Source organism: Monomorium pharaonis, chromosome 4 (assembly GCF_013373865.1).
Source record: "Monomorium pharaonis isolate MP-MQ-018 chromosome 4, ASM1337386v2, whole genome shotgun sequence".
Classification (NCBI taxonomy): domain Eukaryota; kingdom Metazoa; phylum Arthropoda; class Insecta; order Hymenoptera; family Formicidae; genus Monomorium; species Monomorium pharaonis.
In genome coordinates, this window is record NC_050470.1 from 3,047,018 (window position 1) to 3,061,992 (window position 14,975).

A 14,975-nucleotide genomic window follows, 5' to 3' on the forward strand; every position below is an offset into this window, starting at 1 on the left:
GAGAGGAGCAGATGTCACGATCCGATCGCCATGCGCAGCCATGCGGGCGGCACGCGATTGGCCCGGGTTCGTCGGAGCGGCCAATCGGCTCGCGAGCCATTGAAAACGCATCCTGAAGTTGCCGCGGCTTTTCGCGGCATTGCGCGCGCGACCTACGTAGCGAGCCGCGCATAACTTCGCTCCGTGTCACGACTGTTTACCGTCATTATGCGGAGCGAGAGACCTTTTCTTTTTTTGCTCGGGATAATTTGAAATCGACCTGGAAGGTAATTACGGTCCGGCCGCCAATTTAACTCGTCACTCGCATGTCGGTGCTGATGCGTTCGACAGGCATTGCGAAATTAGAGTCGGATCACGCGACTTTTCGCGATATTCTTGCGTTGCTGCGGAAGTGATCAATTAGGGTGACTTCGACCAAAGAGTTCGATCGGCTTCTAATCGACGATTAACTTGTCAGGTAGCCCGGTAATTTCATTATAACGTGTACAGAATTATACATTTTTTTGTCTGACGCACGAGAAGGATTAGATTATTATATAGAAAAGACGGAGTTATGCCCACTCTAATATTCATTGCATTTTACTCTCGGTTCAACTTGCTTATCTTTCTTTTTGCTTCCAAGAATTAGACCAAGATAAAAAGTTGCTCTACATTGATAGAAATGGATATTATACGTATTATACAGCTGGAAATTTTGCTGCGAATAATCGTCGAGCAAAAGTTGAATTAATCATAGACTAAGTTAGTCGGAGCATGGTATGAGTCATTCTTATATATGTTCATTTCTATCAATGTTTAACTTTCTTTTTTATCTCTTCTTAGTTTCTAAGAATTAGAAGAAAAAAAATATAGACATAAAATTAATAGGAGATAAAAGTTAATCTACATCGGTAGACTGTCGACAAGGTCGTACCAGAAGATCCGACCTTAATTCGCGAAACGGAAAAAATCAAAGTGGCCCCTCTCAATTTTGACTCCGGCATTACGTATTCGCCCGTGTATTCACTCTCTCGACTTTCTACACTCGGCGCGAGAGGTTCGCAAGCACCACGGGGGTTTTCCGCACACATCATCGTCACGTCCGAGGCGCGGCCTACGACATCTAGACTATCTAGAGTACGCGCACAGTCGATGATCTGCGCGACGACGTGACGTTCGTTCGAAGAAAAGCGGTCCGACGGCGACGATAAGATGGCGGCGCCGCGCACGTCAGATCGCGGCTGAGAGCACGGGCGGCCGCGGGGTAGGGGTGCTCCGGCAGGAAGAGGAGGTAGACGGCGACGGCGAGCAAGCAGCCAAGGCAGGCAGGCAGGCGGACGGACAGGCAGGCACGGACGAGAGTCTGTCGTCATATACGTGCCTGCGTGTAGAGCGTGCGGAGAGGCCTGTGTCGTCATGTCCTGGCGTAGTCGCCGCGTAGTCGCCGTAATATCGAGGCAGCCCAGGAGCTACGAGGCGGTGGCGCGGGTCGATTCTCGTTTCGCGTGATCCGTTTTCTCTCTGTCTCTCCTCTCTTTCTTTCTCTCTCTCTCTCTCTCTCTCTCTCTCTCTCTCTCCTCTTTCTTTCTCTCTCTCTCTCTCTCTCTCCGTCTCCCCCTCGTCCGCCAGCCAGACTCGGACGTCGTGTTTCGTCGATGCCTTTGTTCGCGGCCGGGACGGGCGCGGATTGTCGTCGCGGCGACGAGGCAAAGACGAGGACGAGGGCGGCGAAGTGGAGCATCACCTCGTGATGCCCTTAGCCTGGTTGACATACCCAGTGGAAGTGGTGTGAAGTGGTGTGTGACTCCGTGAAGGAAGGTGCAATAATCTCCGTTCCGTTTCGCCTATCTCTTTCCCTCCTCTCGCGCTTTCTCTTTCTCTCTCTCTCTCTCTCTCTCTCTCTCTCTCTCTCTTCCTCTGTCTCTCTTTCGTGCTCGCGTGAAACGGCGACGTTCAACACCCCGGCGCGGTCCTGGACACGTCTAGGAGGTGGTGGCGACGTCGTAGAAGAAGGAGGAGGAGGCGCGGAGGAGCCGACGGTGACGGCGAGACGATGCGCGAGTTCAAGGTGGTGGTCCTCGGCTCGGGCGGGGTGGGCAAGAGCGCGCTCACCGTCCAATTCGTCTCTGGGTGCTTCATGGAGAAGTACGACCCGACGATCGAGGATTTCTACCGGAAGGAGATCGAGGTGGACAACTCGCCGTGCGTGCTCGAGATCCTCGACACCGCCGGCACCGAGCAGTTCGCGTCGATGCGCGACCTCTACATTAAGAACGGCCAGGGCTTCGTCGTCGTCTACAGCCTGACGAATCACCAGACCTTCCAGGACATCAGGACGATGAAGGAGCTCATCACCCGCGTCAAGGGTACGGAGCGGGTGCCGGTGCTGCTCGTCGCGAACAAGCTCGACCTCGAGAATCAGCGGGAGGTCGGCACCGAGGAGGGCCACCAGCTCGCCCAGCTCTGGGGCTGCCCGTTCGTCGAGGCGAGCGCCAAGAACCGCACCAACGTCAACGAGATGTTCGCCGAGATCGTCCGCGAGATGAACTTCAGCCCGGAGAAGGAGAAGAAGACCTACTGCTGTTGCAGCGTCCTCTAATACTTAATCAAAATCCATTTTCACCCGGATTGTTGTTATTTACTCGCCATGGACTGGACTAACGTGACGCAGGAGGTATTAGACAGTGTGTACAGTGCTGCTTCGGGGAGAGGTTGAATCGTCGACGGCGACGACGACGACAACGGCGACGATGACAGCGTGTTTCCTCGCCGTCCTGCTGAAGAGGTTTCCCTCCTCCACGGTTCTCGCTCGGCCTGCCGAGGAAACGGCCACGACGCGTCAAGGGAAGATGCTGGGTGTGCAGTCGCTCTCGAGGAGCAGAGAGAGCCTCCCGTCAGCGTGTTTCGTCGTCCTGGAAGGATCTCCCCCCGAAGAATCGTCTTTTGGAAATCCTTTTCATGACCTAGGGACGTGCGTCGTGCGTCCGCCAGGGCTAACTTACACCGGACGCTGTACGAATTTTCCAAAAATTGCGGGAACCGCGGCTCCCTTTTCTAACTCGCGGAAGACCGTCCGGCGACCGTTAAATAAACAGATATTTTATTATACGCGAATAGTATTATATATGTAATATTATTGTAATATATATACATATATATATATAAATAATATAGATAGGATTTAAGAGGGAGAAGGAGCGAGCGAAAGGTAGCTTTTCCTCGGCAAAAGGACCAATACTCCGCTCGCGTGCTAGGAAAGGTGTCGAAAATAAGAAAAAACCGTAAAACCAAAACTCGATGTATCGGCTTTCCGCTCAATTTCAAGACAGAACCGTCGCACGTTCGCAGGTTCGCGTTCTGATCCACACAAATCGAGGTACTGCTGTGCAGAAAGAAAAAAAGAAAGAAAGGATAGATTCGCAGGCTTTGAAGGAATCACTGTGATTCGTCGTTTTATGCGCGGTGCGATAGATTCAGCGGTAAGAGAGGATAAATAATGAACATGAGTGAGAGAGGCTTGATCCCGTGCGTCGCATTAATCTCTGTGCGGCCGTGCGAAGGCTACGCAATCAAATCCATCTGCGGCTCGATGAGAGGGTTCGGTTTCGAGAGTAAGACTCTTCTCTGTGCAATTGTTCTGTGTTAATTTAAGCTAAGGAGGCTGATTAGAGCGAGATATCGTCTAAACATTTTTGTACGAGAGATGCGTTGTTAGTAACATTTATATATATATATATATATACATATGCACACACACACACACACACAAACATACATTACATGCAGGTTCATTTGATTTTATCACTTGAAATGTTTCCGCTGTTCTTAAAGATTAACGGAGAAATGTTTTCAAAAACAAGTTACTCGATTTGGGAGGGTCGCTCTCTAATATTTGGCCCCCTCCAATCGAACGATTTGTCTCTGAAAAATTTTCCAGACGTTTCAAATGGTCAAACGATCCTGTATGTCGGTTGTACAGTTCAAACATTGAACTATTTTACTGTAAAGCGTAAAAGGGAGATGCACTGAGAATGTGGAAGTTTTGTACGCGACACCTCGGTGGTTAAACGTGGATAACCCAGCTGTTGTGAGATTTCTTGTGATCCATTGTGTAGCAAGTACTAATGTCTTACTTTTATTTCGCTTTAATGTCCGTTCCGAGATGTTTGATACAGCGCGGTTACCAAGTATTTGCGAACTCCGATGCGCGGCAGAAGCGAGCAATCTTTAATGTTGCGGCGATTATAAAGTCGGATTTTAATAAACTGAGGGCCAAAGCCGAAGACTCTCCTCTGGTTTGTTGAAATCTAACGTTGCAGATAAATATTATACGACGACGGCGGAATATTAGGAGAAATGTTTCGTAAAGAGCTAGTTAATGTAATAATGTCAATCTAAACACGTAATTTGTAAGCTTTGTACGGTAAAAAAAAAATAGAAAAAGAATTTGTACTACATAGGCCGCAAGACTGCACGTTCGATCACTATGGGATTGATGACGGTTGTTTTTTTAACAAGTGATTTTACACTAATGACAGAGCACAATAGTAGAATTAGAAATCTCGCCGGAAGATGCGCCGGTTTCGCATTGATCCCTTCAACTGCAAAATTTATATACGTGCTACACCGCTCATAGCGATAACCGATGTAAAAAGTATCGTAATAGCAAGACTGCAACTTTTTTTTCAAAAAAATATTTTTCTTATCCCTATGAGGCCTCGAAATCCGAGAATACCCTTTGCTAAAAATTTCTCGTAATGTCCCGTAAAAGATATTTAAAAGGGAATAACTTTGAATGTTCAAGATGCAATTACAATACTTTTCGTTGTTGACGTTGCTTGCGAAGAGAAGAAATTCGTAGTCTGAAACTGACGTTGAGCTTGCAAATGTAAAAAGAAAATCGAATATAAGACAAGCTGGAGAGCAAGCGGCTCTCCCATTTGTGAGATTGATTAATTTTAAAATTTCGAAAAAAAATTACACACTTATTCTAAAAACGTAGAATTACTGTTTATTGAAATCGTAACGTGTAGAGATGTAAATATCCGGTCATAGAATTTATTTTATAGATTATTTCACATTGCATGCTTATAAGATATAATTATGCTCTGTAAATTGTCACGTATATTCGCAAATTTTATTTCTATTCTTTACGTTGTGCGATTTCGATAGACGATGATATATTATTTGCATCTTTCAAGTAATGTAAGTTGTAGAAATTTTTTTTCGCAACTTTGTCTTGTTCATTTTTTATTGTAGTTGTAAAATACTCGACGGATTTTTTTTTTAAACGTGTCAATTAAATTCGCATGTATAATCCTGATAATGTGTGTAATTTTTTTGCAACAGATAATGTGTGTAATTTTTCTCATGTGATCAAAATCGTATTATCCAATGTTAAATATTGCTTCTCGATGAGCACAGCATAACACAACGTTCATCATACAATATTCAATCCATTGCCATTTAACACTTGGATGCGAAGATTATTTTTATCTGTTCGTGATATTCTCAGTTTCTACCGAGATCGAGGTCTTTTTCCTCCCTAGATTTAATTTTTAGAGGTACCTCGAACTATATTTTTCGATGAAATTGGAATTTTTCGAGTCTCCTCGAGTTTTCGAGAGAATTAGCGAAAGATTGCGACGTCCAAGGATTAAATGCAAAAATGAAGAATGACGAACATCGTCCGAGATTAGTATCTTTTTACCGAAGGATATTGTTCCGCTTCTGCGACAAGATGTATTTGTAATTTTGTATAGCCTCCGCATTCTAATTTTGTAAACGTGGCGTTATAAAATTCTAACGCAGATTGTATCGTCTGAATCGTACACGCGCGATACTATTTTCCAATTTTTGGAGAAAATTGCGGAAATTGAGAGTCGAAGAAAGAAAAAAAAGGAATAAAAAAATGATGCGAATGAACTGATGTATAGTATTTCTACGATTGGTAGTTAGATCGTTTTCAAGGTATCGGGAAGAGATAATCGTCGTTCATATACTTCGAGCGCGGGTTTAGCTTTGACGCAAAGACCCTTTCGGTGCATTCTTTTCGGTGTTCCCTTAGAATGGATGAAAAGGAAGAGCATAAAAAATAAAAATAATAATTTGCCGAGGCGCCGGAAGCCGCGTGGTTGCGAGTTATCTCTCGCGGTTCACGCGTCGAGTTGAAGGATAGAGCACAGGCAGAGAGTGGCTTCGTGAAGCCGCTATTTTGTCACAATAACGTGGAAAATTCTTAGCCTCGCTGTGATCCCGTAGTCGTGTAACTCCACACCTTTTGTATTATCGGATAACAATAATCGAAGTCTTCACCTGGCTTCGATCAGAGGGCCTCTTTATAAAGCGTTTTGACCGTCGTCGCCTGACTTATATACTTTCTTGCGTTTTTCGCCCTGTTTTATACACACACACATACACACACAGACATGGACAACATACACATATACACGTGCAAATGCGGATCACAAAGGACGCACAAGGCCGTCATCCGCTTAGATAGCTCACCAAGTATTTGATATACTCGAAAAATCTATTTATATATTTGTACGAGGAGAGAGAAACCGCGTTCCGTGTCCCTTTCGCGTGTGTCCAATTCATGCGAGATTGTATGCGCTATTTTTCTAAAATGCTATCCGCAAACTCATTGTCACAGCAATGATTTACGGCAAGGATAATTCTAATAATAACGGGATAATTTTTATTTGGGGAGCTATCGTTCGGCGGAGAAGCGTCTAGGAGGAAAAAAAAAAGAAAAGGAAGGAATTGCGCCATGCCTGGAGTCGGCCAGCATATCATACATCTAAGGACCAGAATTGTTTCTTTCTTCTTCACTTTGCTTACGATCGGGGGATCAGTTTTCTTCCTGCGTGTCGTGAAGAAAAAGATCAAGAAAAAAAATAATAAAATGCAATACGCAAAGATGTATACATACCATAATGATTCACATACACAGTTGGAAATACACGCGCATTTGTTATGCAACCGGATCACGCACATATTAATTATATATATAATGTATATATATAAATTATATATATAATATTAATTGGAGACAAGATAAAGAGATAAAAAAGAAAGAATAAGAGAAAAACACCACGATTTAGATATGTGTATATCGGCCTTTCAGTACTACTACCTGCGTATATATATATCTGATATATTGAGTACGAAATGCGTTATATTTTTTACAATGTGAAGAATCTGTAAATATATTATATAGCGAGTCGAAGTATATATATATATATAAGATAAAATAAATAAATATATATATATATATATATATAAAATAAAAGGTAAATATCTTAAAACTTCCGAAAAAAATGCGAAGTACTTTAGAGTGAATATCTTTTATTCGTAAAAGAAAAAGAAAATGTGCATTGCACAATGGACTAAGTGCAGTCTCTTTCGTGCATAATTGTGTAGAGTGTTAATAATTGTGTAGAACCTTATTATAGTCATAAGCGGAAAAATCACGTGTGGACAGGCGAAACTAGAATGTTGCAATACAGAATCGTTTTCTTTTTACTAATTTACGTTGTACTATTTTTTTCCGTCTGTAGCGACATATATCCAATAGTCATCTTAAAACATATCCGAATTGCTTAAAATTATTTTCAATTTAAGAGCGCCATGGAATATTTTTTATTACGATACAACGAGAAGTGATAGATTTAATACGCTTTTATGTTGGAGTACCAGCATGAGGATCTAGTCATGAACGAATGAGTTAAGCGCTCATAATTCGTAATTACATTTATATTTACATTTTCGGATACTTGCCGAGCAAGAAACAATTATCGTGATTTTATTTCCGTTCCTTTTAGATAGACATGCAAAGTTCAGAAAAAAATGGACTGCAATTTGAAAAATGATACACATATATTGTTTCAAAAAGTCAATGTTCTGAAAGGTCGTAATTCCGAAATTTTTAGAAATAAGACGAATTCCGAAAAATTGAATTTTGGTTTATTCTTTTTTTTCTGAGATTTAACTTTTCTAGGATTAACCTTTCGGAACATTGACTTCTTAAATTTCAGAATTAATTTTTCAGAGTATTTTCACATTTCTTAAATCTTGGAATTATGATTTTTTAACACATGCATGTCTACTTTTCTTTTTTCTTATCCTATTAACAATGTTTTTTTAATTAAAAAATACTTATCGTGAAAGTATCGAAGTTGATTTTTAGGTTCTATTTGATAATTTTTGAACACATAAAATTTATTTTTGCAAAAGATTTAAACTTAAAGTCAAAATAATGCACATTTTTTTCTTCACATTTTCTTTTTTTTTTACTCTCATAGTAATATGGTATTTGATACTGTCGCACAAATATAGCATTAGAATTTTCAAGCCGATTGTTATCAATTGGACATGATCCTGCGTTGAAAAATATGAGTGTATACATATATCTTTTTTGGAACCAAAAGAGTATAATCTTGTTACTTCGATCGATTTTATTTTAATTTTTCCGAAAATGTGTCAGGATTTAAATTATTTACGGAAAAATCAATTCTTAAGTTATTACTTTTAAGTTCGCAACACAATAATATTCCAATTGTAAAAATATCGAATTTATTAGATAATTACTCGTAATTCGGTTTATATGATGAAAGATCAAATTTCATGTTTGTGAAGGAAAGAACTCAATTAAGCTAACGCTAGCCTATACATTTTAAATAAAATTTTTTTACATTTCATTTTTTTGTATCTCTTACATATATTTTATTAATTGTCAGTCCAATGCTTATCACATGTATATACTTATTATGTACATGAGGTAGAATCAGGTTCGCAACTATATTTTCATAAGGATTTTCTCCCTATGACGAAAAGATCGTCGAATATAAGTTTTTTTTGTACAATTAAAAAATCTTCTATCTCCTTACACTTATCTCTAAAAAAAAACTAAATTATTACTAAAATATCATAATACATGAGAATAAATCCATTTTTTCCTAGAAATCAGTATAAATATAAATGAAAACAATAAAAAATATCACAACTGCAGTATCCAAATTACAATGTTTCAAGAGAATTATTTGCACAATGGTTTTTTATAAAACAATCAAATATTTCACAAAAATTTACATAAAATCGAATAAATATAAAGTTGAATGAACATAAAATTATATTGGTTATAACATTTGTTTTATATATTAGACAATTAAAAAATAAATAACGCACAATACTATTACAAAACATTCAAATGCAGTTGCAATACTATTCATTAGATGGAAAATTTCTCTCAAAAATTTGTCTCTTCTCTTATATGTGTAATACTAGGATTCATACATCACTCCGATATTTAACAACCAGTATAAAATAACTAATCAGCTAGAAAAATAATTACGGAGAAATAAATCGAATGTCTTGAAAATTTCGGAGAAACATTTAAGAAAGGTAAGTATCTTAGTAAAGTATTCGTGTTCTTTCTCAATAACATACATAAAAATTTTGAAAATTTCTTTTTAACAAAAATAAACTTTCAAAGTTTCTATTCTCACAATACTGGAAAAAAAATTTCTAAAATTCTTAAAACATTCGATTAACAATACGTAATTTTGCAAACTGTTAAGCACGGAGTATTTAATATAAATAATAATTCTTAAAAATCGATATTATACAGTGTCAATAAAAAAAGTATTTACATATTAAATCGAATTAAAAATTTATTTTCGATTTCGCGCAAGGAAGATTTAGTCATCATTGAAATAAATGAGATTACCTTAATGCATTCTGATTGGAGCATTGAAAAACATTTTTTTCTTTTATATAAAATTAGCCTAAAAACGTATCATGCAAGTATTTTTTCATATTTTGTCGGAACTAATCTATTCTTTCAGGAATATATTTATTTTGCTTAATCATCAGCTGTGCACGATTTCTTTTTCTCTTAATTATTATCAATGCAACTGCATACAAACTGATATGCCGTAAACATGTCAACTGCTATACTTGTTGTAGAAGCACTGAAACATACATATAATTTACACATAACTATCTTCTACACTTATGTAAAATATATAAATAAAATTTTATACATATGTTCTTATATTTCGTAATATTTTAATATACTACATATAATGCAATATTTTTTTTATATATCTTTTGATATATCTCTTTACTTTTGCAAATAGAAGATATTTAAAAGTATATTAATAATAAAATAAAATATATGAATAATCTTTTATAATATACAACAAATACATTTTTAGTTTATTTAATAAAAAATGTTTCTACATTTTTGTAATATTTGATTTAAAAAATAATAGATATTTGCAACGCGAAGATTAAAACATAAAAAACTTTAAAAATCTGTTTTTGCATCTGTCTACATTTTGGAACTAAATAATGAAAAATAGAATATAACACACACAAGTAAAAAACAATTGAAATAAAAACCCTTATTAAAAATTTTATCCAAAAATTAAAAAATAATTAAAAATTAGATCCAAAAAATAACTTATTATATTTACCTTTTTATTTCTTCAAATTGCACACAGTATGTCTCAAGTAAGTTGCTAATCTTGCAGAAGTAATCTGTTATCTCATAATTTGAGTTGACACATGTATCATCGGCTAATGTGAGCAAATCGTTGTACATTTTGCCATAGTGTGTTTCATTGACTGTACTTTTCAGAGAGAACAGAAGCTTTGAGAAGAAACTATAGATTGCTTTTTGATTTTCGCACCTCCAATGTTTGAGACATACAAATACGTTACAATAGCGCACAAGTGCACGCAACAGCGAAATAAATGTATCTTTGGGAAAGATGTCTGTGAATATCAAGACGAGTTGCATCGCCTCGGCGGTAATGTGCAATACATTCTCATATGCCACCAGTTCGTTAGTCCAACCAAAATAGGACGAGGAAAATATCATCTCATTAGCAAAGACTTCGTATTCTTTTTCGGAAGCATGCAATATCATGTGACGTAATAAAGCCTTTTGATCCAATTGAAAAGAGTGCACGTCGAATTGATCTTTCATCTCAAGTTTGCATTGTGGATCTGCAGTACTATCGCGCAGTAGCTGGTAAGTCGTGAAGCAACGTCTCTCATAATTCTGGATCACGTCGCGCACAGTACCGCGTTTAATTATCTGATACGGAGTATGTGCCAGCAATATTTGATCAATTGGCTGCACGAAATTATTAACTTTGTTAACAATCTCGTTCCGATTGTTTGTCGTTAGCAAACCCGGCGTGGTGAATAAAAGGTGTAATATCATCGTTCCACGGTTTAGTAAATTGTTCACGGTACTCCTGAAGAAAAGTGGATTGTATTTTCTTAGCGCTGACATCCTCTTAATTAACTGTATAATTAGCAGTACATAATTTGTCCTGTCCGAATAACATGCTCTTGTTTTTTTCTCGTATTTGACGTAATTTGTTCTCTCTGATTCATGTTCGATTTTTTTCTTCAGAATAGAGTACATGTGTATGAGCACAGAAAGCAAGTTTGAGCAATTAAAGAAATCATCTGTCAGACAGGGAATATAAAAGTTATTTAGCATATCGTCCGGGTTTATTTCCTGTAAAAAAGGAATACAAATATTTTAACACATATGAAGAGATTTATATAAAGAACAGATTCTAAATAAACTTTATAAAAATTTGCCTTTACATTTGCTTAACTCATTTACCTCTTCTTGAAGCATATCATTCATAAATGTCTCAAATTGCTTGTAACACCACGTAGAGCGATCGCAGTACCGGACCTCGTTCAGTAAATACGTTAGTAAGTTATTTTGACTGTCCAATTGTGAGACAAAAAATGCATATAGAAAATATATCTGAGGTCTTTTTAATATGACATTTTGATATTCTTTGTCAGTGCTACCTATTGCAACTCTCACCAAAGTGGTTAACACCCTCTTCGGATTCAACATAACAAAGATCAAAATGATACGCAATATCTGATGATCAAACATGTTTATGTTGTTTTTTATAAAGTTCTCGAAGTGTTTACTATTGAACAGGCTTACTAAATTATTATTGTCAAAATGTCGCAATGTGTATTGCAGTACAATAAAATACATATCCGACAATTGTTGTCGTATCAATACCTCAAATACCAATGTATAGGCTTGATACTTCTCCTTATAAACGTTATTAGGTACAAATATGTGATGAAGATATTCAAGTAGGACACCAACATCATCCGTATTTAACAATTCAGTTTTTCTACTGACAAATTTTAATACAGACAAGTCCCATTGCTTGTAACGTTTCATTAATTCTTTCATGCCATCTAAATTACCATTCTCAATACTATCACAGAGTTCTTGAAGAGTTAAGACAGACTCTTCGGATGATGAACCTACAAGTTGTTGTAAGCAGTGAAGCAGATGCTCATTTGTAAGCAAAAATTCATCCTGCTTCATAAACTCTATAAAGTAGTGGCACTCGATGATGAAGGCGCGCTGTAACGAAATCATAATATTCTCCTCGTCATCGACCTCTGTCCAACCCATATACTCGATACAATCCACTTGCTTGATTTCATTTAGAAGTAGGGCAACCAATTCTTGATCCAATGTTGCTACAATAGACTTCACGTCCTCGATAGAAAGCTTATGAAAATAATTTATATTGTAGGAATTGCCATACGTAAGCTTAAAAAATTTCATTGATGCGATGTCGTACGGCAAATTCTTAGTTTTATAATTCATGCATGTTTTGATACAGCGAAGCATCTTTTTTAAGAAAATACCATGCTGTACGTATCTGTCCTGAACAGGCGACTTAAGGGGAATAAATGTAGACTTGATCAAATCTAGCAACGCCTGAAAATGTGCTACTAATTGATGGGTAAATACCGCCATATCATGGTTCGACAGCGTGCCTAAATGCAACCACTGGCATTTGTAGTATAACTTGGAGATCAAAAGAATAACAAGACGTCTGCCCCGTAGCATTTCCAACTCGTTTATGCATCTGATTGTTATCTCCAGAATTTCCACGCATAAATCTAATGGCAAATGCATAAGCGATTCAACCAGCAAGTCCTCGCAGTTTATATGCCATATTATCTATATTATATACATATCATTTATATATATGTAATTATATATATGTAAACTTTCATATAAATATATTAAACATAATAATTCTCTCTCTGTGATAATTAATATAATAATAATTATGAATAAAATATAATATATAGTATAAATATATGCATAATAATTAAATATAAGTAAATATAATTTAAAAAATTGTCTAAATAGGCAACTCTTATCATTATACATGCATTTTAATTTACAAAATTTTATAAAATTAACGATATAAAATTCTATATTAAATAGTTTAATATATATATCATTTCTGTAATAAATAAGAAAATAGTTATACAGCAATTGTTAACATATGCAAAAAAAATATATATATACAATTAAGAAAAAGGAAAAAGTCAAAATTATAGTATATAAATGTCATTACATCTAAAATAAAATCGATAAGTTGTTATTCTTTTTATCAGTACAAAAATTACCTGTATGAAGAGGTACGGTGACAAAGTAGGCCATAAATCGACTATATGGCCAAATAGTATGTCTTCCGCAAGAAGATATTGCGAAGTGAAGTTAGTGTTCAACAAAAAATGATTGTAACCCATAATAATATTTGATGGAACATCCCACAGTTTGGAAGTATCTTCATCACTATATATTTTAACATAATATAAGTTGACTTTTTTAACAATATTTGTGATAGCTTCTAATAGATTGTCGATGAAACACGAGGTCTCCTCTGTAGCCCGAGACGAAATAAATTTTAGTTGACCATATTCTTTCTCTTTTTTTAATAAAAGCTTTTGTATCTGCTTGGGAAAGTCTATTTCACTTGCAGTGTCCATCTTGAAAAAAAACCTGATAAAATAACAAAAGAAAATAATTGTAGAGCCATACTTTAAGAAAAAAAAATAAATATATATACAAGTGTATAAATGGATAAAATGTTAAACAATATAGGTGACATTGTTAAAAAAAAATAACCATAAAAATTAACTTGTAGTTATAAAAATAAAATCAACATGAATTATTACCTCATCATGTTAAAATAAAAAATATGAATAAAATAAAATTAACAGATGATAAGCAAAATACTTTTTAATTGTAAGCATTTTTTTCTTATATAGATTGTTTTAAAAATAACATTAAATATTAATTTAATTATACATCCATTTTTAATGCATATTTAAACACCTATACTATTTATAAAGTATAATATATTGTTTTACAATAACAATCTGGACATTAATATTTAATTGTTAAAAAATATATATTAATACATTTATCCATGTGTTATAATATTAAAATGATGTAATAAATACATAAACAATTATATAAATAATACCATAAATATATATTATTTTATAACCAGTAATATAGAACATATAAATTTTGGCTTACCAAGATTTTCTATTTAACGAATTTTTCTTATTTAAAATTTTTCTTTTTTATAACAAACAATCGCTTGCGAATACTGTATTCTATGTATACCTCTTACAAAATATTGCAAAAAACTGACAACCCGATTAACAAATCGTCTGATTAAAACATAGTAAAACATAGAATCAATTTTTGTCGATGTATCTTTGATTTTTGTCGTTGTTTTTAATACGAAAAGATAATGTATCATTCTCTGCTTAAACGTATGAAGACCACCACACAGTTAAACATTGGAATTCGAATAACCTGTTCATTGTGACCATTGCGACATAGGGAATGTTTTGAGGTTAAAAACACGTTAGTTTCTACATCGATATTTAATGCGATATATCGATGCATTCACTGAATCGATATATCTCATCATTCAAATCACAACTTAAATTTTTATCACGGATATAATCCTGGAGATTTTGCGAAGTCGATCAAATGTCAAAAACAAAAAATTTTGAAGAATTATATGTTAAAAAAAGAGAACAATTCTTTTGTATTGTTATATAGAAAACATTTATTTTTGTACTTTGTTTGATCACGCTACTTTTTT

The 14,975-nt window shown here is 35.8% G+C and overlaps 2 protein-coding genes across 3 annotated transcripts; one reads left to right on the forward strand and one right to left on the reverse strand.

Moving 5' to 3' along the window:
• The first annotated feature begins 164 nt into the window (after positions 1-164).
• On the forward strand, positions 165-6,736 carry LOC105834343 (ras-related protein Rap-2a). The gene has a single exon (XM_012676753.3). The coding sequence runs from the start codon at positions 2,033-2,035 to the stop codon at positions 2,576-2,578; it is 546 nt and encodes a 181-aa protein (XP_012532207.1). The 5' UTR covers positions 165-2,032; the 3' UTR covers positions 2,579-6,736.
• Positions 6,737-8,265: 1,529 nt separating this feature from the next.
• LOC105834346 lies at positions 8,266-14,847 on the reverse strand. 2 transcript variants are annotated; one of them, XM_036285159.1, is made up of 5 exons: positions 14,394-14,847; positions 13,477-13,851; positions 11,630-13,018; positions 10,461-11,518; positions 8,266-9,953 (listed from the first exon to the last, which is right to left on the reverse strand). In XM_036285159.1, exons 2-5 carry the CDS (start codon positions 13,837-13,839, stop codon positions 9,878-9,880), a joined length of 2,886 nt encoding a protein of 961 aa, XP_036141052.1. In that variant the 5' UTR covers positions 13,840-13,851; positions 14,394-14,847; the 3' UTR covers positions 8,266-9,877. The 2 variants fall into 2 exon arrangements, with proteins under 2 accessions (XP_036141052.1, XP_012532210.1); XM_012676756.3 differs by lacking the exon at positions 14,394-14,847 and having other exon boundaries at positions 11,630-12,957; positions 13,477-13,651.
• Between the last annotated feature and the right edge of the window lie 128 nt (positions 14,848-14,975).

Coding starts and splice junctions, on each gene's coding strand:
- LOC105834343 (XM_012676753.3), top strand. CDS start 2,033: ATGCGCGAGTTCAAGGTGGTGGTCCTCGGCTCGGGCGGGGTGGGCAAG.
- LOC105834346 (XM_036285159.1), bottom strand. CDS start 13,839: ATGGACACTGCAAGTGAAATAGACTTTCCCAAGCAGATACAAAAGCTT. Junction 13,019..13,476: donor CACCGTACCTCTTCATACAG/GTAATTTTTGTA, acceptor TATATAATATAG/ATAATATGGCATATAAACTG. Junction 11,519..11,629: donor ATGATATGCTTCAAGAAGAG/GTAAATGAGTTA, acceptor CCTTTTTTACAG/GAAATAAACCCGGACGATAT.